The following is a 26,176-nucleotide window of genomic DNA, read 5'->3' as shown; positions in this document are numbered from 1 at the left end:
GACAGGGATTGCTGGGAATAACAGACAGGGATTGCTGGGAATAACAGACAGGGATTGCTGGGAATAACAGACAGGGATTATTGGGAATAACAGACAGGGATTGTTGGGAATAACAGACAGGGATTGTTGGGAATAACAGACAGGGATTGCTGGGAATAACAGACAGGAATTGCTGGTACTAAATGCCAGGGAAATGAACAAGATGTGACCGGAGAAAGGGCCATGCAGAAGTAGGGCAGGGCCTTTCTGGGACAAACATCCTTGTTCCAGTTCAAAGAGACACAACAACAACAAAAAAAGGCAGTGTCAGCACTGAATTCTTTCTTCCTTTATTTCCTGGAGCCCCTTCAGGCACTGGAAGGGGCTCTAAGGTTTTCCTGGAGGCTTTTCTTTTCCAGGTGAACACTCCCAATTCTGATGGAGATTGAGCCTAAGGTTGGAGCCATCTCCATCCCACCTCCTCTCTGAGAAGGAGTTTAGGAGACAAGGGGGCTCATTCTCACTCTCCCTTACCCTCTCCTCTTTTTTACATCCCTGGTTTCTATAAAGATCACTCTACATGGATTCTGATTGTTCTTTACCATGGAATTCCGGGATGATTTGGGTGGGAAGGAACCTTAAACACGATCCAGTTCCTTGCCATGGGTTCGCACATCTTCCACTATCCCAGGTTGCTCCAACCTGGCCTGGAACACTTCCAGGGATGGGGCAGCCACAGCTGCTCTGGGCAACTCTTCCAGTGCCTCACCACCCTCACAGGGAAGATCTTTTTCCCAGTAAAACGCACTTTCCGTCAGTTTAGACACAATCTAGGACGACCCCAGGCCGTGTGCTGGGCCATCCATGACGGAAACCGCCACAGGAGGACAGCAGTCACCAACCACTGCAGCCCGGCACGGCTCGGCGGGCCTGTGGCACTAAAGCGGCATTTGGGGGCAAGTTTCCCGTCAGGAAGTGCCGGGAGGCGCTACAGTCCCGCTGCATTCCCACAGAATTCCCAGCAGGACACCCCGGCCGAGGCGCGGCCGCCCCGTGAGGCGCGGCCATGGCGGAGCGCGCGCGCGCGGGGCAGGGCGGGAGCGCCAAGATGGCCGCGCCCGCGTGAGGGGCCGCCGGTGGCGCTGCCCGCGCGTCCCGGTGCCCGCGGGAGCCGCCGGAGCGTCCCGGAAATAATGTGGATATCGGGGCCCCATGTCGGACCACTGTGACGAGAGGGCGACGATGATTGCGGCCGGCGACCTGCAGGAGTTCGCGCCGCGGGGCCGCGAGCAGAGCCGGCGGCACCCGAGCGCCCTGAGCCTGCAGCTGCGGCGGCTCCAGCCCGCGCCGGAGCTCTGCTCCTCCGACGGCGCCGCGGGGCTCGTGGGCTCGCTCCGAGAGGTCACGATCCACGACCGGCACCGGGTACGAGCCTTCCTGAGCCGGGGATTCCAGGGGGGTTGGGAGGGAAGGGGACTTACAGCCCATCCGGTTCCCTCCCGCCGCCGTGGGCTGGGGCACCTTCCAGGGTGCTCCAAGGCTCCTCCAGCCCGGCCGGGGCTTGCAGGGATGGGGCAGCCTTTGCCAGGGCCTCACCGCCCTCCCCGGGAAGAATTCCATCCAATATCCCATCCGACCCTGCCCTCTGGCAGTGGGAAGCCATTTCCCCTTGTGCTCTCCATCCAAACTCGGGTCCAAGTCCCACTCCAGCTCTCCTGGAGCCCCTTCAGGCACTGGAAGGGGTTTTAAGGTCTCCTTGGAGGCTTCTCCAGGTGAACACCCCCAGCTCTGGTGGAGATCGAGCCTAAGATTGGATCCATCTGCATCCCAGCTCCTCGCTGAGGAGGGGTTTAGGGAGCAGGGGGGTTCACTCTGAATCTCAGAACTGCATGAAGGGTGTCCCTTACCCTTTACTCCCTGGCTTCCATCAAAATAAATCTAAATGGATCCTGATGGTCCTTTACCTTGGAATGACAGGGTTTTTTGGGTTGGAAGGGATCATCTCATTCCACCATTCCACCCCCAGCCATGGACAGGGACACCTTCCACTATCCCGGATTGCTCCAAGCCCCATCCAAGCTGGCCTGGGACACTTCCAGGGATCCAGGAGCAGCCACAGCTTCTCTGTGCTGGCCAAACTCATCACACCCGAGGGTGTTGCGGCTTTTCCTTAACAAACCCCTGTTTTCCAGGAAAGCTGGCAGCTGAGGAAAGGCATCAGTGATGTCGGGGAGGAGGTGGACTACGACGAGGAGCTGTACGTGGCCAGCAATGTGGTCATCTGGAGCAAGGGCAGCAGAAGCCAAGCGTCCACCGTGTACAAGGCATTCACCGTCGACAGCCCCGTCCTGCAGGTGTGGAAACGTGGGAAAGAGGCACTGAGGGAATCCACAGACCCTGTCCAGACCGTGTTTTGGGGTGGGGTTGTTTGGGGGAACACGGGAAGGTGGCGTTGTGTGGGAGCAGCTCGTTCTGGAGAACTGATGATGCTGTGTTGGCTTTCAGGCCTTGTGGTGTGATTTCACTATCCCCCAGGAAAAATCGGAAAAAGCTGATGGTGAGTGTCCTATTTCTTGTGCTGCTGGGCTGATGCTCAGAGCTCAGCTCCCTTGGCTTGGAATCATGGAATTGTTTAGGTTGGGAAAGCCCTCGGAGGCCGCCGAGTCCAGCTGTTGCCAAGGCCACTGCAAAACCACGTCCCCAAGTGCCACATCCACGTGGCTTTTATGGCTCTGTGCCTGGCTGGATGCCCTTTTGGGGAAGAAATTTTCTGAGTATCCACCCTGAATCTCCCCTGGTGCATCTTGAGGCTGTTCTCTCTCATCCTGTCCCTTGTTCCCTGGAAGCAGAGCCTCACCCCCACCTGGCTGCACCCTCCTGTCAGGGAGTTGTGCAGAGCCAGGTCTTCCCTGAGCCCCCTTTTCTCCAGGCTGAGCTTTCTCAGCCATTCCTTGTTTTCCAGCCCCTTCCCAGCTGCATTCCCTTCTCTGGACACACTCCAGGAGCTCATTCACCGAGAACCTGAAATGTCAGAATTTACTTTTTGTGCCTAAGGGATGTCTGAAACAGAGTGCAACTTCACTCTGTGTAATTGTTTTCTTCCTTCCTTTCCAGTTTCAGGCAGTGAGGAAATAGTGGAGAAATGTATCTGCATTTTGCAGAATTCCTGCATAAACGTGCACAGCATGGAGGGGAAAGATTACATCGCTGCTCTGCCTTTCCAGGTAATTCTGCCTTGCTTTTTGTCCACATTTGGAACCTTTTTGTCCACATTTACATTCCCCAGCTCTCCATAAAAAGCCTGAACATCTTATTTTCCTGTAAAATCCTCAAACATAACCGATACAGCAGGTTATTAGGTTTTGTTTTTCCCCCTTTGTAAATCCATAATTTTTCTTTACAGGTTGCAAATGTTTGGCCAACCAAATACGGGTTGTTATTTGAGCGCAGCAGTTCTTCCCATGAGGTGCCTCCAAGTCCGCCCAGGTATGGGATGAGGGATTTGGGTGGTTTCCTGTTGGATAATCTAATAAGGAGTGGAGGAGTTGGAGGGAAGTGGTGGAAGATCCGTGTGTTTCTGATTGGAAAAGGTGAAATTGGGTGGAAGAGGAGGAAGCTGTGGCTGCCCCTGGATCCCTGGAAGTGTTCAAGGACAGCTTGGATTGGAGCAACCTGGGATAGTGGAAGTGTCCCTGCCTGTGGCAGGGGGTGGGATGGGATCATTTTAAGTCCCTTCCAACCCAAACCAGTCTGGGATTTTATCGATGTGACTCCTCCAGTCTTTTTATCCCATCCCAGTGACTCTGAGTGAGCACATTGAAAGCTGAGTGTTAAAAACTATTTGGGAGTGCTGGTCCTGGAAACAGGATCTGGGAAGCAGCATCCATTAAGGTTTGTCCTGGGAATTGATTCCAGGCTGTCATGGACAACTGGGAGAGTCACTGAGGGATTGGCATCAAGACAGTTTCAGCTGCAGGATCCCACTCCCTGTTGGCTGAGGATCCCATTCCCTGTTGGGTGGGATTCCATTCCCTGCTGGGTGTGATCCCATTCCCTGCTGTGTGGGATCCCATTCCCTGTTGGGTGGAGATCCCATTCCCTGTTGGGTGGGATCCCATTCCCTGTTGTGTAGGATCCCATTCCCTGTTGTGTGGGATCCCATTCCCTGCTGGCTGAGGCTCCTGTGGGAGCCCCCTGTGGATCCCTAAGGAAGCAGTTGGACAATGAGCAGTTTTAATCCTCTCTCTTGGATTTTCCCCTGGGATTCTCTAGTCCTTGGAAGAGCTGGATTAGGAAGAGAGCTCTGAAAAGCTGAGCCTGCTCGGTTAGCCCAAGGAGCTTTTGGAGATGGAATCTGTGTCCCTGCTGTCCCATTCCAGGCTCTGATTTGTCCGGCTTTTCCTTAGGGAGCCTTTGCCGACGATGTTCAGCATGCTGCACCCCTTGGACGAGATCACCCCTCTGGTGTGGAAGTCTGGAGGTATGTTGGATGTCACTGGAGTCCCTCAGGGTGGCAGCAAACCCCAGCGTGTCCCTGGAGCGTTCCCTGTATCACAACACCCGGGAGGAGTCACTTCCAAGGATGCAGTTAGAGGGGCTGCATGAGCAGGGATGCTGCACGGGGGCACAGCTGGAATTCCTTCCAGTTGTGGAAGGAAGAGAGCGTGGGAAATGCTGATGGCATCCTTGTGGAGCTGATCCTTTGGCACACATCCCCGTTTTCCAGGAGTGTTCGGATCGTCCCGGGTACAGTACGTGGCCGACCACACGCTGAGGATCGTGTTCCTCAGCGCTGACCCTTCCATCGTGATGACCTACGACACTGTGCAGAGCTTACACACGGTCTGGGCCCTCCGCAGAGTCAAGCCAGAGGTACGCTTCATTCCCTGGGGAATGCAGATCCCTGGAAAACAGCTCTTTCCATGCCCTTCTGTCTGTTAGGAACACCTGGGATATGGGATTTGCTTCATTTCTAAGAGGAAGACGTTGGGTGGGGCTGGTTCTTTGGGTTTTTTTAAGAAGTTTTTTCCATGGATTTCCCTGGAGCAGGGAGATCATGTGGTGGTGATGGTCATGGATCACGTTATTAACGTGTTATTCCACACATTGGACCAGAAGGTTTAAGAAAAGTGGGAAGTAACTCAGTGCCGTGGAAACTTTGACAGTGAGGGTTGGGATTCCCAGAGAATCCGTGGCTGCTCCATCCCTGGAAATGTTCCAGGCTGGACGGTGCTTGGAGCAGCCTGGGATAGGGGAAGGTGTTCCCATGGCAGGGGGTGGAGCTGTCTGGGTGTTAAGGTCTTTTCCAACCAAATCCTGTGATTTTGTGAAAACCATTGGAGCAGTTCCTGTGGGAGTTGAAGAGCAGGGTTGATGGGATTAACTCTGTAGGATGAGTGTGAATTTGTAACACATAACCGCTGAGAAAAGCTGTTGGAAAAGCATCTCCCTGGCTGTCCTTGCCCACATGCCGTTGGTTTTCGTCCTAGGAGCAGAGCCTGGTGCTGAAATTCCCAGAGCAGGGGGGCACCCCTCAGCACATGGCCACCAGCAGCTCCCTGACCGCTCACCTCCGGAGCCTCTCCAAAGGAGAGTCCCCTGGGGGCTCCCCTTTCCAGAACTACTCGTCCATCCACAGCCAGAGCAGATCCGGCTCCTCTCCCAACCTGCAATCCCGCTCCCCCACCATCTCCAACATGGCTGCTTTGAGGTGAGCACCCACAGCAAATCCCCAAGGATGGGACCTATGGAATCCCCTGGATGTGTTTTGCTCTCTGTCTTTCCATCCAAGGCTCAGGTGCCTCTCGTGGTGCAGCACCTGAAATTCCCTTGGAATGCCCTTCCCGTGCTGTTATCCCGACAGCACAGGAGGATAATGCCTGTGCCTGAGCCAAGGAGGCTGCTCTGTCGTGGATCAAGGAATGTCTCCAGGCTGTTTGAGTCCCAGGGGTGTTTTGGGCTGGCTTCTCTAAAGAAATTAGAGGGAAGAGGTTGGGAGGGATTTTTCATGGAATGAACCATCTGAAATCCTTTGGAAATCTCATCTATTGCATTCCGACAGAGATGCCTGGAAAATAATTAGAGAATTGTTTTCCTGTGCTAGAGAGCAAAGGGAAATCAACAGTGAGCCAGTTCCTGGTTTGGGGTTTGGTTGGGATTTAAAGTCAGTGGATGAGCTCCCTGGGATTCTCCCTGATTTTGAGGATCCGCTTTTTGTCCGCATCAACGTCTGATTTTTCCGTGATTTTGAAGCTCTCCTTCTGATCCGTGTCCTGTCTCTGCCTGCAGCCGCTCCCATTCCCCAGCCCTGGGAGTCCATTCCTTCTCTGGAGTGCAGAGGTTCAACTTCTCCAGCAGTGCCCAGTCCCCGAGGAGACCCAGCGTTACCCATTCCCCCAGTTCCGTAGCCAACGACTCCTTCCTCGTGCCGGAGACAGAGCCGATCGTTCCTGAGCTCTGCATCGACCACCTGTGGACAGAAACGGTCCCAAACATGAGGTCAGGTGGTTTTTTTGGGATGGGAGTTGGGAAGCAGGGATTCAAGTGAAATCACAGCTTATTTGGGTGGTTTTTCCGCAATTGGAGCCATCTCAGAGTCAATTCATGGACTTGCGCTCCCTGATTTTTTTGGGAAATGATTCCCTTTAAGTGCCTGGCTCCCTTGCAGAGAGCAGTTTTCCCTGGTGTGTTATCCCAGGCTTTCTGAATGGTTTCATGAAGTCTCCAAAGCAAAGCAGGTTCTAACCTGGTCCTTGTGTCTCTTTTCCAGAGAGAAGAATTCCCAGGCATCCAAAGTGTTCATTTCCACCGACCTCTGTGGGCAGAAATTCCTGTGCTTTTTAGTGGAATCCCAGCTCCAGCTGAGGTGAGCATTCCTTGGGGACAGGTGAACCAGGAGAAGCACTCCAGAAATTCCCAGCTGGAACTACATCAGGGGTTTTAATTAACTAGAAAATTAAAAACAAGTTGATTTATTTTGGGCAAAGCCGGGTAAAAGAGGAAAGAGCCACAAAACCCACAGGAAAAAAAAAGCACTGCACTGTTGGAAGAGTGTGTTTTCTTTCTGTAACACCCAGGACAAACCTTTTACCTTTCCTGTTCTCCCTAATCCCCAGGTGTGTAAAATTCCAAGAGAGCAACGATAAATCACAGCTGATCTTTGGATCTGTCACCAATATTCCAGCAAAGGACGCGGCTCCGGTGGAGGTATTGTTAACCTGTGGAATGTCCTTGTCATCCAGCTGGTGCCTCCTTAATGGAACACAAGGAGCTGAATGTGCTGCTTGAATATTCCAGGGAATTGACACTCTGCTGGTTCTGGAAGGCAGCGGGAATCTGGTGCTTTATTCTGGAGTGGTTCGGGTGAGCGACACCTTTTCCATCCCTAATTTATGTGCAGTGCTGGAAAGGGAATTCTGAAGCATCCGTGGCATTCATTAAATCATTTTTCTGGGGGTTCTTTTCAGAGAAAAACTGAACTTTTTTTTCCTTTCCCTTTTCCACCAAAAAGGTGGGAAAGGTTTTTATTCCCGGGCTTCCTGCTCCATCCCTGACAATGTCCAACCCAATGCCTCGGCCAAGCACTCCCTTGGATAGTGTCAGTACTCCATCCAAGCCTCTGAACAAGCACCTGGGGCCCCTGGAAGAGGTAAGAAATAAGGAAATATTCCTTTTGTTGTAATGACTGGTGGTCTTTTAACTTCCAAGGTGCCTTTTTGGAGTTGAAGCTTTCCTTCTTGTTCTGTAAATCCCCCGAATAAACCGTGTTTAAAGAAGATTTTTGTGGTGCCGTCCTGTTCATTTATTTCTGCTTGCCATAAAACTTCCAAGGCAGGGATTGGAGAGATTTTCAGTAGTTTCCAAGATTCTTGTTAGTACTTTAAACCCAACAATTTCAGCTCAGATCCACTTTAATTCTGAATTCCAGTTTTATTTGAACTCTAAAAAGGGCTCATTTTTCCCACTTTCCAGAGCGTGCTTTTGTCACCGGTTCCGGAATTAAGGGATTCTTCCAAGCTCCACGACTCCCCCTATGTTGAGGACTGCACTTTCCAGCAGCTTGGGACTTTCATCCAAGCTCTGAGGGATCCTGTCCACAACAGAGTAACTTTAGTAGGTATTTCCCTGTCATTTGGGGCTACGCTTCTGGTAACCAAGATTATTTCAAGATAATTCCAAGATTTCCAGTGTTTCACAGAGCTGGCGCCTGAATTCCACGTCTTACTGTAGCAAGAGGCAGGATGTGGGAATAACTTCACCCACTAAGGAGTTCTGAGTTGATAGAAAAGGACTCTGCCTGCACTTGATGCATTTCCTGATTTGTCTCCACTTTTGTTGGGTTTTCCAGGAGCTCAGCAATAACACCATGGTCCGGATCAGTATTCCTGAAATCGCCACCTCGGAATTAGGTAGGATTCCAAAGCTTTAGGTGGCTTTTGCTTTCCTTGGGGAAGGGCTGAGATGCCAGTTCAGGCTGGTTTCAGTAATGAGCAAAAAAAAGGAGCATTTTTCCTTATTTTTGTTGCAAACTGGAGGATTTGTGCCCAGCTTAAGGAAGAGCTGTTGGGAGTTTTGTGGCTTTGTTTAGAGCTGAAAGCAAGTCCAGCAAGAGGAACCTGTGGGGTTTTCCACCACTGATGAAGCAAATCCCAGGAATCCAGAGCTGATGGGCTGTCTCCTTCTTTCCCACCAGTGAAAAGATGCCTGCAGGGGGTGAAAGCCATCCTGCCCAAGGAGACAGCTGTGCAGATGTTGGTGAAGTGGTACAACGCCTACAACGCCCCGGGAGGGCCCAGCTACCACTCGGAGTGGAATTTATTTGTCACCTGTCTCATGAACATGATGGGTTACAACACTGAGAGGCTCTGCTGGACACGGAACGTGAGCAAATCCATTCCTCACTTCTAATTTCCAGTCCTGTTTTACTCTGTGTTTGTCATGAGGTACAAGGCTCATTTATCATGAGGCTGACAAGGTGCTTACTGTGAAAAGAAACAGTGAGGATTTGAGTCCAGCTCACACCTCACACTGCTGCAGGAAATTTGGTTCATCTCATCTGTATTAAATTGATTCCGAGTTGAAGCACAGGTCACAACTCAGATTGTTATTCCTTAAAGAGGATTTGGGATTTCTGGGGTTAGTTCAGCCACATCATGTCCTACTTGGTTGGAGCTCAGGTGTTGTGATTCACCTAGGAAACCTTCACTCCTGAGCTGCTTCCATTTAATTTTCTTTTCCCATTTGTTACTTTTAGTTTTATTTCCTTTTTTTTTTTTTTATTTGTTGCAGCTCGATTTTGAAGGATCACTCTCCCCTGTCATTGCTCCAAAGAAGGCAAGGCCGTCAGAAACTGGGTCAGATGAGGTAAGAAATTGTTCCCTGAGTTATATTTGGCTTGGTTTTTAGGGAAAAAAGTTCCTCTCTAACAGTGCTTTGGAATTACCTTTCTGGAAATTACGTTCACCATGGATCCTCTGTCTTTCTTCCCTGTTTCTTTGCTCTAGGACTGGGAATATCTCCTGAGCTCTGACTACCACAGGAATTTCGAGTCTCATCCCGTTGCCAAAGCTCTGCGCCTGGACCCTCTGGAGGTTTCTGCTTCCAAGGATGACTTTTCCCAGAGCCTCAGTTTGGATTCCTCCACCCTCCTTTTCTCCCACATTCCTGCCATTTTCTTTGTTCTCCACCTCATCTACGAGGAGCTCAAACTGAACAGTCTGATGGGAGAAGGGCTCCGCTCCCTCGTGGTTCTCCTGGTTCAGCTGGCCAGGTATTCCCACTGGAAAATCATTTCTTTTGATGGGATTGCCCAAACTGGAGCAAACTCGCCCTGTATTTGAAGGAAAGGAATATTTCAAACCTTTCCTGTCTTTTCCATGGCTCCAGATTCTTCCCCAGCAGCAGCAACTGCCCAAAGGTGGCATCTGGGAGGTTGGAATGGTTTTTCCTCAGTCTGTGACTCCCTCCTCTCATTCCAGGGATTTAAAACTGGAAGCTTACATGGATTATTACTACAGGGACTACCCAGCACTTGTCAAAACCTCCAGGCAGACCTGCATAATTGACCAGGGTGAGTTTAAGCCTTTGGCTGTTCCATGATATTTGGATATTCCCTTTGCTTTTTTTCACATTCCCCTCATTCTGGAGGATCCCTGCTTATTCCTTTGAGATAATTTTTCTTCCTTAAGGACATGCCTTGAGCTTTCATTCCTGTCATAAAAGCCCTTCTGACAGGAGGGATCTGTAACATTTTAGGGGGTGTAACTGCTGGATTTTTGTTGTTGAAGGAAATACTGGAGGAATTGGGAATGGTGAGGAATTCTTGTGCCATTTCCCTGGAGCTCATGGTCTTTGCTGTTCATCTTAAGTCCAAACAGGTTTCATGCTCCATCCCTCCTTTTTTTCTGCTGAGCCTCCAAGCATCTTCCAGTGGCTGAGTTCCTGCCTGAAGGGAGAGGGAGTGCAGCCTTATCCCTACTTACCAGGGATCTGTGAAAGGAGCAAACTGGTGGTACTGGTGAGTCCTGGGGGACAGGGAATACAGGGAATGTGCCTTGTTCTGGCAGCGCTGCCCTGTGGGCAGGGGTTGCCCCAGCTGCTGAATTTCCTGGGAGTGAAACATCCCTAAAGGAAGGTGAAATAACAGAGGGATTCACGCCCTGGATGGATTTTCCAGGTGGGAAGGATGTTCTTCTGTGTTTTCCTGTGGTTTGTGCAAAGTAATGATGGAGGTATCTGGATTTTGGGGATGAGAATTCCCCAGTTTTCTCCTTGGGCATGCCCCAACATCAGTACTTAGTCCTGTGAGTGCTGGAGGCATCTCCTGCTCAGCATCACTTCCTTACTCATTGGTGGGAAAACCCTTCCAACTGGGAGCAGAGGTGCCTAAGGAGGAAAAAGCAGGGAATAAAAAAAAAGCCAGGATCTATTTTCCTCCTCTCTCTGCCTGATCTGCCCTTGCAGAGCTCAGAGTTGAAAGATCTTCGTAAAGCCCACAAAAATCATTTTACCCGGATGCAAGTTTTCCCAGAATTGTCAAAATAGAGTGACAATTCCCTGGGATTTTCAGCTTTTCACTTGGAACCTTCCCAAAATATCCAAGATGTGGAGGGAACCATGTGGAAAAGGGTGTCTACAGACAGTGTGTGTGTCCTGCAGGAGAAATGGAATGTGAGAAGCACAGGAAGGATAACTGGGAACACGTTTTTCCCTTGGGAAGATATTTATCTTTTATCTCTGGAGCAATCTCCAGAGGGAAAGTTCAGTGCATTGTTTCAGGGTGGATTTTTTTTCCCCCCGAAATTCAAAGCTTAGAAGTTTTCAGTTGTTTTGGTTTCCTTCTCCTCACAATACACCTGCCCCACTTCTGAGGTTGTATTCCAGTTATTTCCTGCCTGTTTTTCTGGGAAGCAAAGGAATATCAGCCCCAAAATGACTTTTTTTTTGGTGTCTCTCCTCCCCAGAGTGTGGCCCTGTATATCCTTGGGGACGAGAGCGCCGTGCTGAACGAAGCCTCCCATTATTTGTACAAGATCACGTCAGGTAAGGATGCTTTGGCTCCATCCTGGGAGTGCCTCCAGCCTGGAAAACATGGAATTAACACAGCCTTGTCTTTCCTAGGCCAACGGAAGCAGCAGATGGAGCAGGATGACAGCCGGTATGGAGGCTTTTGCTGTTGTTTGGTTGAGTTTGTGACTTCCTGCTGACTTTTGGATGAGCATTTATTGGCTTCTCCTTAATTTTCCAGGTGCAGTTTCAAATCCAGCACTTCTGTTTCCAGCCTGGCTGAAAAGTTGGTCCTTTGGATGACCAGTGTTGGTAAGAGTGGAACAACAACATTCCCACATAACCATGTGCTCAGATAACAGGAAACACTCTTTGTCTGGGATTGATAACACTTTTTTTTGGGTTTTTTTTTTCCCTCCTTAATTTTCAGGTTTCACCTTGAGGGATCTGGAATCTCTCCCCTTTGGGGTGGCCCTTCCCATCCGAGATGCCATCTACCAGTGCCGGGAGCAGCCGGCCTCGGACTGGCCGGAAGCCGTCTGCCTCCTCATCGGCCGCCAGGATTTGTCCAAGCAGGCCTGGGAAGGGAGCCTGCAGAAGGGAAAATCCGTGAGTATGGCCACAAAGGGATTCCCCAATCCCGGCATTTGGGCAGAGCGCCCGCCTCAGGAATTTCCGGCTTAATTCCCAAACTGAGGGCGACAAAACGGAGGCTTTGCATGTACAAGGGTTTTGGTGTGAAAACCAACATCCAGCGGGGATGGATAATCATGGGTAGCTGGGAAAACTCAAGATAAATCACATTTTAAAACTCAGGCAAAAGTTTTGCCTCCAGAGCTGTTGGATTCCTCCTTTTCCCACCCTTTGGTTCCTTCTCCTGAGGCTCTGCCATCAAAAGCCACGGCAGAAGGAGAAGGAAGTGGGTATTTGTCTGTGGCTCCTTGTGTTGGCATGGCCAGCATCCTCCTTTCCACTAGAAGAGCTGGATTTGGAAGTACACTTGCCATATTTCTCTTTTTTCCCCCCCCAAAAAAAGGTTTTAGTTATTTTTATCCTGAGGTAAAATGATTTAAAAACCAGTGTGGCGTTTGTCTCTTCAGCATTTTCTTCTGATGGTGGCAATCACCAGCATCCCAAGGAATTGCATCTCACTGAAATTTGCTTTGTTGGGAGCCAAAAATCTTTGTAAAGCTGACATAAAATCCCTTCGTGGCAGAAGATTGGAGCCTTTTCCAAAGCCAGGAATTGGGATTTGGAATCTCAAGCCCATCTTGGTCAAGATCCTTTTTTGCTGTCTCAGCTTTGGAAAGGATATTAAAGTTATTCCAGTTCTCTACAACAAAGGCTTTATGACTAATTGCACATCAAAACTGTAATTAATTTGGCAGAAAGGTTAATTAACTCCAGGTCAAACCCCACCTGCCACCACATGAAAAATCCTTTTTGTTTGCTGTTGATGGAAGCTGTGCCCAACCGAAACCCTCACGAATCGTCAAAAACGATGATAGATTTGATCTTATCACTGACTTTATAACAATGCCTCAAATTGATGTGACCTTAAAAGGCCAAAGTGAGCTTCAAACCCCAAATTGTTTGTAATTTCTGGGGAGGGCAGGGTGGAGTTTCCTGTTTCAGAACGGACGCTGCTGCTCTGGGTGGTGCAGTTGCGCGTTGAGATGGAGCGCGGATTTACCAGCAGAAATTGGGTTTCATTCATCAGCTCTTCATTCACTCGCCTTCCTGGGGCCACGTGTTCCCAGAGAACCACAGGAAGATCTGCTCCCTTCATCATCCCCTGTGTGATGAGAACAAACAGGAGAGCAGAGTTTTAGAAAAGCATTCCTTGGAAAAAGGCTTTTCCAAGAGTGCTCCTAAGCCTTGGTGCTTTTCTGGTCATGTGTGGAAGTTCCAAAACCATACGGGTGCTGTGGTCAACTCCAAGTTGACTGATGGTGAGGAATTTTGGGATTTTCTGCTGTGCAGGCTGTTTGTTTTAATGGGTAATTCGCTTTTCCAAGGTGGTCATGGAGGGAATCCAAATTAATGTGTGAAAAGGCCGGCGCTTTGAAAAATAACGCGGGGTTTGGAGCAGAATGCAGCTCTGGCTGGGCTGGTCACAAACTGGGCTAATCACAAACTGGGCTGAGCAGGCAGCAAAAGGAAACCCCTTCCCTATGACTGCTCTGGAAAAGGGAAAGGTTTTGAAAGGACAAGAGCTTCGTCACACGTCACCTCCTCAATGTATTTGAGGTGTCATCTCTCCTCTTCAGTTATTTTTCCCATTTGGTTGTGCAAAAGAATTTGATTTCCATGTTTGGAGATCCTCCAGGCTTTTAAATTCCCGTAAGGAGCATGGGAATGCTGTGACCCTTCATCGGTGTGTCCACCCCTTCTGCACACAGACCCATCACTGTGCTGGGTGAGTTGAGGATGTGGTGCATTCCTGACCCGGAATTTCCCTCTCCCTCTCCCTTGCAGTCCATGGGCACGGTGCTGTCCTCGGATATTCCATCGGCAGCCGAGTCGGAGGAGGACGAGGATGGCATGAATGACATGAACGAGGAGGTGATGTCCCTGATCTGGAGCGAGGACCTGAGGGTGCAGGAGGTGCGGAGGCTCCTCCAGAGTGCCCGGCCTGTCCGGGTCAATGTGGTGCAGATGCCGGAAGCCAGCGACCACGAGTACATCGAGGAGAAGGAAAACAGGTAAGGAATCCTGGAAGCATGGAATACCTTGGGTTGAGTTAGGTTTGGTTTGGAAGGACCTTAAAGCCCATCTCATTCCAACCTCTGCCATGGCCATGGCCACCTTCCACTATCCCAGGTTACTCCAAGCCCCATCCAGTGTGGCCTTGGAACTTTCTCCATTTCCAACTGTTTCTATTTCCCAGTAGTTCGTTCAGCTAAAAGGTTGTGGGGATATCTTTGGAGGCTCAGAATCTTAATTTTTTTTTAAAAAAATCATAATCCAAGTCTTTGGAGTTCCGTGGATATCTCCAAAAGAAAAGAAAGCTCTGCTGTGTTGGAGCTGGGGGCTCTTGGGAAGGACACTTAGTGTGGACTCCAAGCAGCACACTGAGGTCAGTTGGGGTTGAAGGGATTTTGTAGCACTTTCTTCTGCCCAAAAAATGTGAAATATAAGCAGGACCTACTCTGTAGGGACCAAACCATCCATGCCATGCCTAAAGCTGGAGAACTCTTTGTGATAGGCTGGTCTTGAGTCAGGAGACCTTGGAATTCCACAGAAAGCACATTCACTGTCCCATCCCATTCCTTTGAAACCTGTGCCCAGTGGCCTCGGTTATCCCTGTCCTGCTTCTTTATTCACTTTTTTGGGGAGGGGGGTTTAAAAACCACCTCTTTAAAAAGCCAACCTGAGAACACCGTCACCATGCGATGTGCTCCGAGTCTGACCTAGGGAGCTGAGTAATCTAACGAGTCTAGAAAGTGTTTCCAGACTAAATCGTAGAGAGTTGTGGTCGGCATTCTTGGAAGCGCCTCATCACCTCTGTGCGTGGGTTATTACTCGGTGTTATCACCACTCATAGCAGGATCCCACAGGGCAGCCACCTTTGCTTGGCTTTCTCCTCTCCCCTTGCTTCCGACGCGGCTGGGAAGCGTCCTTGGAACGCGTTTATGGATCCAGCTTTAAGGGAAAAACGGCTAAAAGGTATCTCGGAGATGAACCTTGTAAGGACCAAAGGTTTGGCTCCAAAGGAGAAGGAAGGAAGGAGTCACAAGGAGGGAAGTGTTTGTAGGTTTGTTTATATTTGGGAAAATTTTCCATGTGGGTTTGGATTCACCTCCCCACCAGGTTGCTGCAGCTGTGCCAGCGAACCATGGCGCTCCCGGTTGGACGAGGAATGTTCACGCTCTTCTCCTACCATCCCGTGCCGACGGAGCAGCTGCCCATCCCAAAGCTGAACCTCACCGGTACGTTGGTCAGGGGTTCCATCCCAGAGCTGGATGGGCTGAATTCCAGCTGTTACCCCGTGACTGGGATTTTTATAGCATCTTCTCCACCAGGAATTTCAGGGCGCAAGTGTGGGTTTCGTGAGGAAGCAGCTCCTTTGGGCTTGGAATCTGCCACCTGGAAGGGTGGAAGATCCTTCTGGGATGGTCAGGGCCAGTGTTATCGAGCCCTGAGACCTTTTATCAGGTACAGAAGGAGAGAGAAGTGGAAAAATGGCCTGAACTGGTCAGTGCTGGGGTCATAGAGGATGGAGATCCTGCAGAGGGCTGTCCTGACATTCCTGAACGTTCTTGGATCGGAGCTGTTCCCTCACTTGGCGCAGCATGAAGAGCTTGGCTTTTCCTGACTGCTGTTCTCCCCTCTCCCGTGGCAGGCCGTGCTCCTCCCAGGAACACCACGGTGGATCTGAACAGCGGCAACATCGACGTGCCCCCCAACATGGCCTCCTGGGCCAGCTTCCACAACGGGGTGGCCGCCGGCCTGAAGATCGCTCCCGCTTCCCAGATCGACTCCGCCTGGATCGTCTACAACAAGCCCAAAATCGCCGAGCTGGCCAATGAGTACGCGGGCTTCCTCATGGCCCTGGGCCTCAACGGGCACCTCACCAAGCTGGCCACCCTCAACATCCACGACTACCTAACGAAGGTGAGACCTTGTGGCACGTCCCTGAGCCAGGTCGCGGTGGGGTTGGATTCTTTAGGCAAAATGAGGAAGGAAAAATCAGCAGGTTCCTTCGAGCTGTTGGGTTGGAAGTTTCCTGGTGTGGGAGAGTGTCGGGGTTGCTTCGTTACGGTCGTGGTGTATGGTTCGGGTCGGAAGGATCCTCTCTCAGCGTCAGGAGGGACTTCTTTCTGTGGGAGCAGCAGAGAATGGCTGTCCAGGGAGGGCATGGAGCCTCTGAAGGAACTCCATTCCAAACCCACCTGGATGCATTCCTGTGTCAACTGCTCTGAGTCAGCAGGGGGGATGGACTGGATGATCTCCAGAGGTTCCTTCCAATCCTAAACATTCTGGGATTCCGCGGGATGAGGAAACTTCATTTCCATTCAAAGATTCCCAGCAGCTTCACCACCAGACCGTTCCACCCTTCTCAGGGCTCGCTGGGATAGGCCACTGGAACACTGGGACAGGGGTTTTCCCATTCTTGGCCGTGCCTCACTGCTCCTTATCCCCTCTCCCAGGGCCACGAGATGACGAGTATCGGGCTCCTGCTCGGCGTCTCCGCCGCCAAGCTGGGCACCATGGACATGGCCATCACCCGCCTGCTGAGCATCCACATCCCCGCCCTGCTGCCGCCCACCTCCACCGAGCTGGATGTGCCCCACAACGTCCAGGTGGCTGCCGTGGTGGGGATAGGCCTGGTCTACCAGGGCACTGCCCACAGGCACACCGCCGAGGTGCTGCTGGCTGAGATAGGTGGGTGCCGACGCCGGAAAGACGGGATGAGGGCCGGGATGGCCGGGATGGGAGATGTAACGTCGGCACCTTCCCACCGCGGCGCTCCCCTCCCGTTTTCCAAACCTCACCGTCCCTCCTGGGAGCTCGTGCAGCGTGAAAAAGGAAAGCCAGGAAAGCCACTGGATTTAGGAATAGACACGTGGCGGCATCATTACTGTTCCTCCTTCTTCCACCTGGAAATTTGGTGTCCTAAATTGCCCTGTTTGGAATTTGAAGGGTTTTTAACCACTGGGCCTTAGGAGCTGATGTGAACAGCAGATTTATGATCTCACTTGTGCCCTCATTCTGAATTAATTCGTAGCAGCTTTTGCTCCATGTTTGCGTGGGACTATATTTGGAGACTGTGTGGTTTATTAAGCAGGGAATGGGGTCAGCTTTAAGGATGAAATTTCTGGATTCTGGAGCATTTAAGGATGATGCATTTCTGGAAATGGGATCTGCGCAATCCTTTTTTAGCAGCAGCGTTTGGATTCGTTCGGGATATTAAAGTACCCTCAGTTAAACTTGGCATTGTCACCGTGGCTCCGAACTCCAACCATAACATTTAGGAGGGAGCTGCTATTTGGGAGTGGATGGATGAGCTGCCAGTTCCTTGTCATTCCACTGGGGACTTCCCTAAGGAGGGACGGACAATATTTTCTTTTTCTCCTTTTGGTTGGAATTAAGCAATAAGCTGGAATTTTCAAAGGTGAATTTTGCTGGTTTGGTTTCTCCAGGGCGTCCTCCCGGCCCAGAAATGGAATATTGCACGGACAGAGAGTCCTATTCCCTGGCTTCAGGGCTGGCCTTGGGAATGGTGTGCCTTGGGGTAAGTCAGCTGCAATTAGGAGACTTGTTATCCATTGGGATGGCATTCCAAGAGCTGTTCCATCCCGCCTGCCTGTGTGTTTTCCTCCTAGAGGAGGGCACTTCCATGCTCTTCCTTCCTTCCTTGCATTCCTTAGCACGGCAGTAACCTGATTGGGATGTCGGACCTCAACGTTCCCGAGCAGCTCTACCAGTACATGGTGGGGGGACACCGGAGATTCCAGGCGGGAATGCACAGGGAGAAGCACAAATCCCCCAGTTACCAGATCAAGGTACGTGCTGCCAGTGCTGCCTCACTGAAGTTGGAAGTCTGGGAGGTGTCTCCATGACTTTGGGAGCATCATTCCCTTCGAGTGAAGCTGTGGGAAGTGTTCCCTGTGTTTTCCCAGGAAGGAGACACCATCAACGTGGATGTGACGTGTCCAGGGGCCACCCTTGCACTTGCCATGATCTACCTGAAGACCAACAACAGGTACTGACCTGGGAATCCCTGCAGGGTTAAAGGCTCTGCTGAGGTTTGGAATTGCTGGAATGTGACCTGGAAACCCTTTTCCTTTGCCGTGTCCTGCAGATCCATTGCTGACTGGCTCAAAGCACCGGACACCATGTATCTGCTGGACTTTGTCAAGCCAGAATTCCTTCTGTTGAGGGTAAGATTTCCCTTGGGTTTGTTCCTCAGTCTGTTTAAACGATGTTTAAGAGTTCCAGCCCATCCAGAATCCTTTGCTTCCCAGCCAAACTCACTCCTTCCAACAATTCCTCCTTGTAGTGTGGCAGCTTCCTTGTCATGGAGACAGAATTTAGGGTAGATGAATGACACAATTTATGGGGAATGTTGCATTCATTTTTTAGGTGTATTTTTATAGCTTTTCCCAATTGCATAGATAAATTTCCTCCCTCAGGATCTGGTTTTCTCCCTTTTTCCAGACCCTGGCTCGATGCCTGATTTTGTGGGATGACATCCTGCCCAATTCCAAGTGGGTCAACAGCAATGTGCCTCAGGTAGGTGTTTGTTTACGTGTGGTGTGTTTGCTTCCCGGTTTTACTCCTCCCTGGATTGTTTTCCGTGTGGATATTTCCATAGTCACGTTAGGAGCACAGGGAAATGAGCATTAATCTGACAGAGGTGACTGTTCCATAGGACCCCTGGATTTTAGGAGCTCCAGGGGCTGGAAAGGAGATGCTTGAGGAGGGAGGGGTGGGATTGTTCCAGACACAAAATGATGTCATGGAAAGGAAGGGATTAAACTTTTCCCTGCATCGCCAGGTCCAAAACTGCTGCCTGGAGCTGAGCATTGGGAGTAACTTCCCAACAGTGGAATCAGTGATATTCCAAGATATTGTATGGAGTTTTTACAACCAAATGAGCTCAATACCTATAAGAACTACAGGATGCCGATGGTCTCTGTGGGGAGAAAAAACAGCTTTTCCTTCCCTTAGACCCGCTTGGTGTCCCTTACCAACTCCTGATGGCCAGAGTTTCAGTTAGGCCTCAGCTTTCCCATGGATTTCTTTTCCTTTCCTTTTTCCTTTGCAGATCATAAGGGAGAACATAATCTCTCTCCATGCAACAGAGCTGCCTTCCTCCGAAGACCTGAGCTTGGAAACGCTGGCGTGAGTAACATCCCAAAAATCTCCTCCTAGGGAATTTTACCCTCCTGTAAAGGAGAGTTCCGTTACACGGGATATCCTATGAAGGATGAGTCTTCCCTTTTATTTTTAAGGGATGAAGGAGTTTGTGCTGTGCATTCAGATGAGGAGAAGAGGGACATTTAGTCATATCCTGTTTATGTTGTTCCTTAGGCAAGCTCACGTCTACATCATCGCCGGAGCGTGTTTATCCCTGGGATTTCGCTTTGCCGGGTCGGAAAACCTGGCAGCATTTCAGTGCCTGGTAAGGGGAGGGTTATTTCATTCCATTCACTTCCCAGGGAGCTGTCACTCACCTTTTGGATCCATAATCACTGGGCATTTCTCTTCTTCCTAGTACAAATACGCCACGGATTTCCTGAAGTGTTTGTCAGCTCCGACAGCATCCATAGTAAGTTTTTCCAAGTTCTCTTCCAGCAAAAAGATGGCTTTGTGTGGCCCTCAGCAAAACCTCAACGGGAACAGGCCCAGCCCTTTTAATTTCCTGGATTGCACATGACACATAGGACGTGGCAGGGCTGGGAATCATTGAAGGACTTGGCTCTCCCTCGTGCTGGGGAATGTGGTTTCCAAGCTCCGGGGTAGAAAGCGGTGGATCATCCCGTCAGGAACGTGCTGTTGGCCATGGAATTGTTATGAAACCTCTCTGTTGTGCTTGAAGACAGGTCACTATAACCTGGAGACGTGCCTGAGCGTCCTGCTCCTGGCCCTGGCCATGGTCATGGCCGGCTCTGGGAACCTCAAGGTGCTCCAGCTTTGCCGTTTCATGCACAAGAAGACGGGGGGAGAGATGAACTACGGCTTCCACCTGGCTCACCACATGGCTTTGGGGCTCCTCTTCCTGGGAGGAGGAAGGTAATGGGCCTTCTCCAAGGCCAGATCTCTGCTTCCATTTCCTCCATTTCCCCTTTTCTCCATTTTCCCAGGCGTCTTCTGTTGGAAGAGGAAGTCTTGTTGTCTCCATGCACTTTTGGAAATTCCTTATCCCACCAATTTGGCCTCCTGTGTTTTTCAGAAGGAAAACTAAAGGATAATGTTGGGTTTTTTTCCTACAGATACTCCCTGAGTACTTCCAACTCCTCCATTGCTGCTCTCCTCTGTGCTCTGTACCCTCACTTCCCCGTTCACAGCACAGACAATCGGTAAGGCTTTCCTGGGGGTCCCATTTCCTCCAGCTGAACCATCTTCTTACAAAAGACATGTATTGTCTACCAAAAAGATGGATTTCTATCAAAAAACAACTTTTGGAGGTTCTCCATTTAAAAAATGCTGTGCTCCTGTGATGTGGCTGCTCCAGTTTGCTCAGCTGGAAAGTTTTTCGTGGAAGAACTGTCCATTTATGACCCTTAATCCCTTTTGGTTCTGCTCCATGAAGCCCTGTTCTGTTAATTAACCAATACCATGGCTACAGGAGCTGTGTTTGGGTGTGGAATTGGGTGTCTGGGATGATTCCCAGCCCTGGGAATGCTGAGCTCCTGGTTCCCACCCCAGGTACCACCTGCAGGCTCTGCGTCACCTGTACGTGCTGGCGGCCGAGCCCAGGCTCCTCACTCCCGTGGACGTGGATTCCAACACCCCCTGCTACGCCCTCATAGAGGTCACCTACAAGGTAAGGTGGCTGGGGGGGCCCTGAGGAGCTGTGGGATGAGCAAACTCTGGAATTTATCCCAGTTTTCATTGGCAGTGGCCTCCAGTCTTGGGTGTGGTTTCAAGCCGTGGTGGAGACGAGGTGAATTCTGCACAAAAAAGATAAATTGGGCTCAACCCGCTGACACCTCTTTGTGGTGCTTTGGTGGCACCTGGAGAGCAGAGGGGAGGACAGGGAGAGTCACCAGAGGCTTCAAACAGGCAAGGAAGGGTGTCCTGCCTGACCCAGGTGCTTCTCCCTCTTCAGGAGGATTTCCAAAGGCACAGAGGTTTTCCAAGCCTTCTCCTAGTTCTGAGATGAGCAACTTGGTGTTTCTCCTGGGTGCTTCCATCAGGGAAGAGTCCTTTCTGCAGGATTTATTTTATGTGGGAGAAGGGAGATGCTCAGGATGGAGTTCTTGGAATTTTTAGGGGGAGGAGGTGCTGGTGTGTGGTTCTGCCAAAGAGTTCTCCATGTTTCCTAACCTGTGGCTCCCGTGACGTTTCGCAGGGCACGCAGTGGTACGGGGAGGCCACCGAGGAGCTGATGGCACCCACGCTTCTCCCAGAGCTCCACTTGCTGAAGCAGGTAGAGGAAATCTCTGCTTTAATGGAAAATCACCTGGATTTTGTGTCACAGATCTCAAGAGCTGAGGTCTCTGATGGGTTTTGATTCCTTAGCCTGACTCTGGAGGACATTGTCCCCTTATGATTCCAAAGACAATTCCCTGTCTCCTGTCTTGATCAAGATCCTCCGAGATCTGATGCAGCAGGAGACACAAACCTCCCCCTGAATTTTCTGCATGGGCAACACTATAAAACAGCCCAAAAAAAAAAACCCAGTGGAAACCTTTTAATTCGATGATTCTGGTTATATTTAGTAATAAAATGTTTTTATTGACAGATCAGAGTGAAGGGCCCCCGGTACTGGGAATTATTAATAGATCTAAGCAAGGGAACAGCTCATCTCCAGTAAGTGTTTTTTTAATGCTCAACTGAATCGTGACCTCGTAGTAATCTTATTTCATGGCTTTTTTTAAACCCTCCCACAGCTCAGAAAGAAACCTGGGTTTCATCAAGTCACTGTTGTGCATCTGACAGCACTTTGGGGGGGGGAAGAAAGAAACTGCAGAGTTGGGTTTCACCCATTGAGGTGAATAATTCATGCAAAAAAACAGGGTCGGGGAAAACCTGATAGTAAAACCCACAGAGGCTGGCAGTGGGATGGAGGCAGCAGAGAGCAGCTACAACTCATGGTTTTGGTTTGGTTTTGAGTGGTGGTGATGTCACCTTTCCCAGACTGCTGGGGACTGTTACTGCCCTGCGAAATGGCTTTTTCTCATGTCACCCCGTGTCACAGAGCGCCACCCGCCCTCGTGACGCGCTCGAAACGCGGGGGGCAGCTGTGGGAACCAGAGATTTTACCGGAACACAGGATCTGGGGGCGGCGGGGGAGCGATCGCTCTCATCTCTGCACGCCCCAGTGAGGGGTGGGAGAAACCAGCTGCCTCTTTCCTCAGTAATGTGCTGCTTTTAGGGCATTTACTTGCCATTAATCAATCCCAGAGTCATTTAGGTTGGAAAAGACCTCCAAGATAATGAGTGTAATCGTTGATCACCCTCTTGTCAGCTGGAGGGATTAAACGAAGCACAGTCCATTAGTACAGCGTGCTTTAGGTTGGATTTAAGGGTCACCCAGTGCCACCCCCTGCCATGGCAGGGACATCTCCCACTACCCCAGGGTGCTCCAAGCCCCATCCAACCTGGCCTGGGACACTTGCAGGGACCCACAGCTTCTCTGAGCAGCCTCTGCCAGGGCTCCTCTCACAGGGGAGAATTCCTTCCCAATATCCAGCCTGAATTTCCTCTCTTTGAGCCGGTTCCGTAAGTGGGCCCCATTGTGCCGTTCCAGGTCGATCCTTTCCAAGGGTGGCATCCTGTACGTGAAGCTCCGAGCTGGGCAGCTCTCCTACAAGGAGGATCCCATGGGCTGGCGCAGCCTCCTGGCAGAGACCGTCACCCACCGCAGCTCCGAAGCGCGCGCCTTCAAGGTACCGCTCCCGGGATGGTTCCTGCCAGGAACGCTCCTGAGGGAGGGAATTCTGCTGGCTTTCACAGGACAGTCATGTGTGGCTGCATCTGCCGTGGGCAGACACGAGTGTTGGACACCTCCGGCCCGTGAAGTGTTTGATCGTTGAATCATTTGGGGTGGAAAAGCCCTCCAAGGTCATGGAGTCCAACCTTCAGGTCATGGAGTCCAACCTTCAGGTCATGGAGTCCAACTTTTAAGTCATGGAATACAACTTTTAGATTGAGTCCAGCCTTCAGGTCATGGAATCCAACCTTCAGGTCATGGAATCCAACTTTTAGATTGAGTCCAGCCTTTAGATCATGGAATCCAACCTTTAGATCATTGAATCCAACCTTTACATCATTGAATCCAAATTTCAGATCATTGAATCCAAGTTTTAGATGATTGAATCCAAGCTTTGGATCATCTAGTTGAGCCTTTATATTGAGTCCAGCATTCAGATCATTGAGTCCAACCTTTAGACACGGATTCCAGCCTTTGGTGTGGGTTCCAGTTTTCTCCCTTGTGTTCTGGACCCTTTGGAAATCAGCTGTTGTTACCTTTGTGCACAGATCCAAAAAGTTCATTTTAGGAATGTGTTTTAATCCCCCTTTTTTTTTCCCCCCCCAGCCAGAAGCGATTTCCGCTTTCACTTCCGATCCCGCTCTCTTTTCCTTCGCCGATTATTTTTGCAAACCGACTGCAAACATGGGCCAGGTAGGAAGTGTTGGTGTGGACCAACCCTTTTTCCATGGATAAAAACTAGGGAAAACCTGCCTTAAACTCTAGAGCAGAATTTCACCTTGCAATCAGCAGGAACAGGGAACATCCTGCAGGATGTTGGGTAATACCAGGGCGATCCTCTGATTCCTGTTGGTTTGACATTGGGATTTTTTTGTCCCATTCCTTGAGGAACGTGTTTAACAAATTCAGAGATCCCTGAAGCATTTAGAGGGAGTCACAGAAGGTGTTTTATATGGAATTTCTTAAAAAAAAGTATTTAAGGGAGGGCATAAAACCCAGTAATTATCCCAAGGAAGAAATGGAGTGGTATCATTAGTTATCACAAATTCCTGTGATGCCACTGCGTGGATTAACTTCAGTGGGGGCAGGAAGCTGGGATGAGTTGTGCCTGTCTTTCCTCAGAAACAGGAAATCCTGGATCTTTTCTCCTCCATCCTTTACGAGTGCGTGACCCAGGAGAATCCGGAGATGCTGCCCACCTACATCGCCATCGACCAGGTAGGAAACTCCTGTTCCTGTTGGGGACAACGCTTCTTCCCACTCTTTGAGGGGACAAAGAGTGGCCATTCCCTGTGCTTTTCCAGAGGAGGGAGGGCAGGGGTGGAGGAGTCCTTTCCTTCCTGTTTCACTCCTGCTCCACTTCCCGCTCTCCCCGCTGCCAGGCCGTCAGGAGGCTGGAAAGGCGGGAAATGTCCGAGACCTTCGAGCTGTGGCAGATGAAGCTGGTGCTGGAATTCTTCAGCTCCCAGAGCCACCAGGAGAGGATGAGCAGGAATCCAACCCGAGGGCTCTTCATGAACTCGGAATTCCTGCCGGTGATGAAGTGCACCATAGATAACACCTTGGATCAGTGGCTTCAGGGTAAGGAGCAATTCCAATCCAACCAGTGTTGGAATCCTGGAATGATTTGGGGTTGGAAGGGACCTTAAAGCCCATCTCATCCCATCCCCTGCTGCTCACCTGGTTCTTGCCTTTGCTGATCCAGGTTGATTTTTTGCCTCAGAAGTGTGGAAGACTGATGAGGGAAGGGTTTTCAGTTTGGTGTGCAACATTCCCTGGAGAACTGTGTTTGCCTGGAGTGATGGGGGGTGTTTTTAGCAGGGAAAGTGACATTTCCCAGAGAAAATCCCTTCCTCATCTTGCACTGGGAGAATTTTCCCGGAGCAAAAGCAAGCGGTGAGCGCGGCAGGAGGAAGGAGCTCGGAAAACAACCTCCCACCTTCTGTGGGGAATGGAGATTTCATTGTGGGATTTCCCTGTGGGAATCCTGCTTCCCAAACCTCAGCAAAGGTATTCCTTGTGCCTTGCAGCCGGAGGGGACGTGTCCCTGCATTCCTACCTGAGCGGGCGGGCTCCGGAGGAATCCCAGCTGAGCATGCTGGCGTGTTTCCTGATTTACCACTCGGTGCCCACGCCGGGGCAGCTGGCAGCTGGAGGCTTGGAAGGTGAGTCTGGAATTGGGATCCTGGGAAATCCTGGATCCTTGCACTGGGCAGCTTTTCCTTGTCCTCCAGCAGCCTGGGAATACACCAGTCCTGAGGTTGCTCAGGGAAGAGGAAGGCAGCTGGATCTTCGTTTTGGGAGCTCTGTTCTTTCCTGGGGCCTGGGGTGGGAATGTCACCACATCCATGATCTGGGCCTATCCCAGGAATCTTATGCCAGCCACAGATTCCTGTGTCTGGGCATGGAAGATTGCAGTTGCCTGTTACACACCTCTCTTCTGGGTGATCTTTTCCTCTGTGTTCTCCTCCTTCCTGGATTTGGGATCTCTCCTAAAGGAGATTTGAGATCTCTTCCAGAGCTTCACTTCCCAACCAGCACACAGCAAAGGGATCCACGGGATGGCACCTCCAGAGCTCCCTGCAGCTTCTCCCTCTAATCCTGGGCAAACCTTTGGTCACTTTTACACCCTTTTCCTTTGCTTTGGATGTTTTTAGGGAGCAGGAACTTCTCAGAGCTGCTGCTGAAGCTGCGGAGGCTGCACGTGCCCGTGCGGGCGCTGCTGCGCCTGGCTCCGCTGCTCCTCGGGAATCCCCAGGCCATGGTGCTGTAGTCCCAGCAAACTTCCCAAAATCTCCTTCTTTTTGTACCTTCCCAAGCACCAGACTCACCCCCAGCTGTGGCAACCACGACCAGGAGTTATTTATAAATTGTTATGAGGAATTTAAAAAAAAAAAGCTATAAAAGTGAGGTCATAATAAATTTACTTTTGTATCGAAGGCTTGTGTGCAAATGTGTGGTTTTTGTGGGGAATTTGGGAAAGACCTTGGCTGGGAATGGTGCTTTTCCTGGGTTTTAGAACTCATTTGCTTGTGGTGGATCTCATTTCCAGACAATGGAGATAATTCCTGGTTTAATCACTTG

At 50.5% G+C, this 26,176-nt stretch overlaps 1 protein-coding gene across 1 annotated transcript; it reads left to right on the top strand.

Moving 5' to 3' along the window:
• Positions 1-1,078: 1,078 nt before the first annotated feature.
• ANAPC1 (anaphase promoting complex subunit 1) lies at positions 1,079-26,023 on the top strand. The gene is made up of 47 exons (XM_058835888.1): positions 1,079-1,404; positions 2,172-2,333; positions 2,485-2,536; positions 3,094-3,203; positions 3,383-3,465; positions 4,386-4,459; positions 4,706-4,851; positions 5,469-5,689; positions 6,268-6,477; positions 6,749-6,844; positions 7,095-7,185; positions 7,276-7,341; positions 7,490-7,627; positions 7,951-8,091; positions 8,327-8,387; positions 8,672-8,859; positions 9,268-9,342; positions 9,483-9,748; positions 9,957-10,048; positions 10,347-10,495; positions 11,442-11,520; positions 11,599-11,635; positions 11,726-11,796; positions 11,915-12,093; positions 13,963-14,189; positions 15,298-15,416; positions 15,830-16,101; positions 16,638-16,872; positions 17,631-17,722; positions 17,859-17,993; positions 18,111-18,193; positions 18,293-18,371; positions 18,649-18,723; positions 19,259-19,335; positions 19,525-19,615; positions 19,709-19,762; positions 20,033-20,226; positions 20,427-20,513; positions 20,863-20,980; positions 21,509-21,586; positions 21,902-21,969; positions 22,910-23,048; positions 23,699-23,785; positions 24,215-24,310; positions 24,475-24,673; positions 25,123-25,257; positions 25,750-26,023. The coding sequence occupies exons 1-47, from the start codon at positions 1,192-1,194 to the stop codon at positions 25,863-25,865; spliced, it is 5,856 nt and encodes a 1,951-aa protein (XP_058691871.1). The 5' UTR covers positions 1,079-1,191; the 3' UTR covers positions 25,866-26,023.
• Positions 26,024-26,176: the final 153 nt, after the last annotated feature.

Source organism: Poecile atricapillus, chromosome 3, assembly GCF_030490865.1.
Source record: "Poecile atricapillus isolate bPoeAtr1 chromosome 3, bPoeAtr1.hap1, whole genome shotgun sequence".
In the NCBI taxonomy this organism is placed as follows: Eukaryota; Metazoa; Chordata; class Aves; order Passeriformes; family Paridae; genus Poecile; species Poecile atricapillus.
This window is presented reverse-complemented; position numbering and strand designations above follow the sequence as displayed.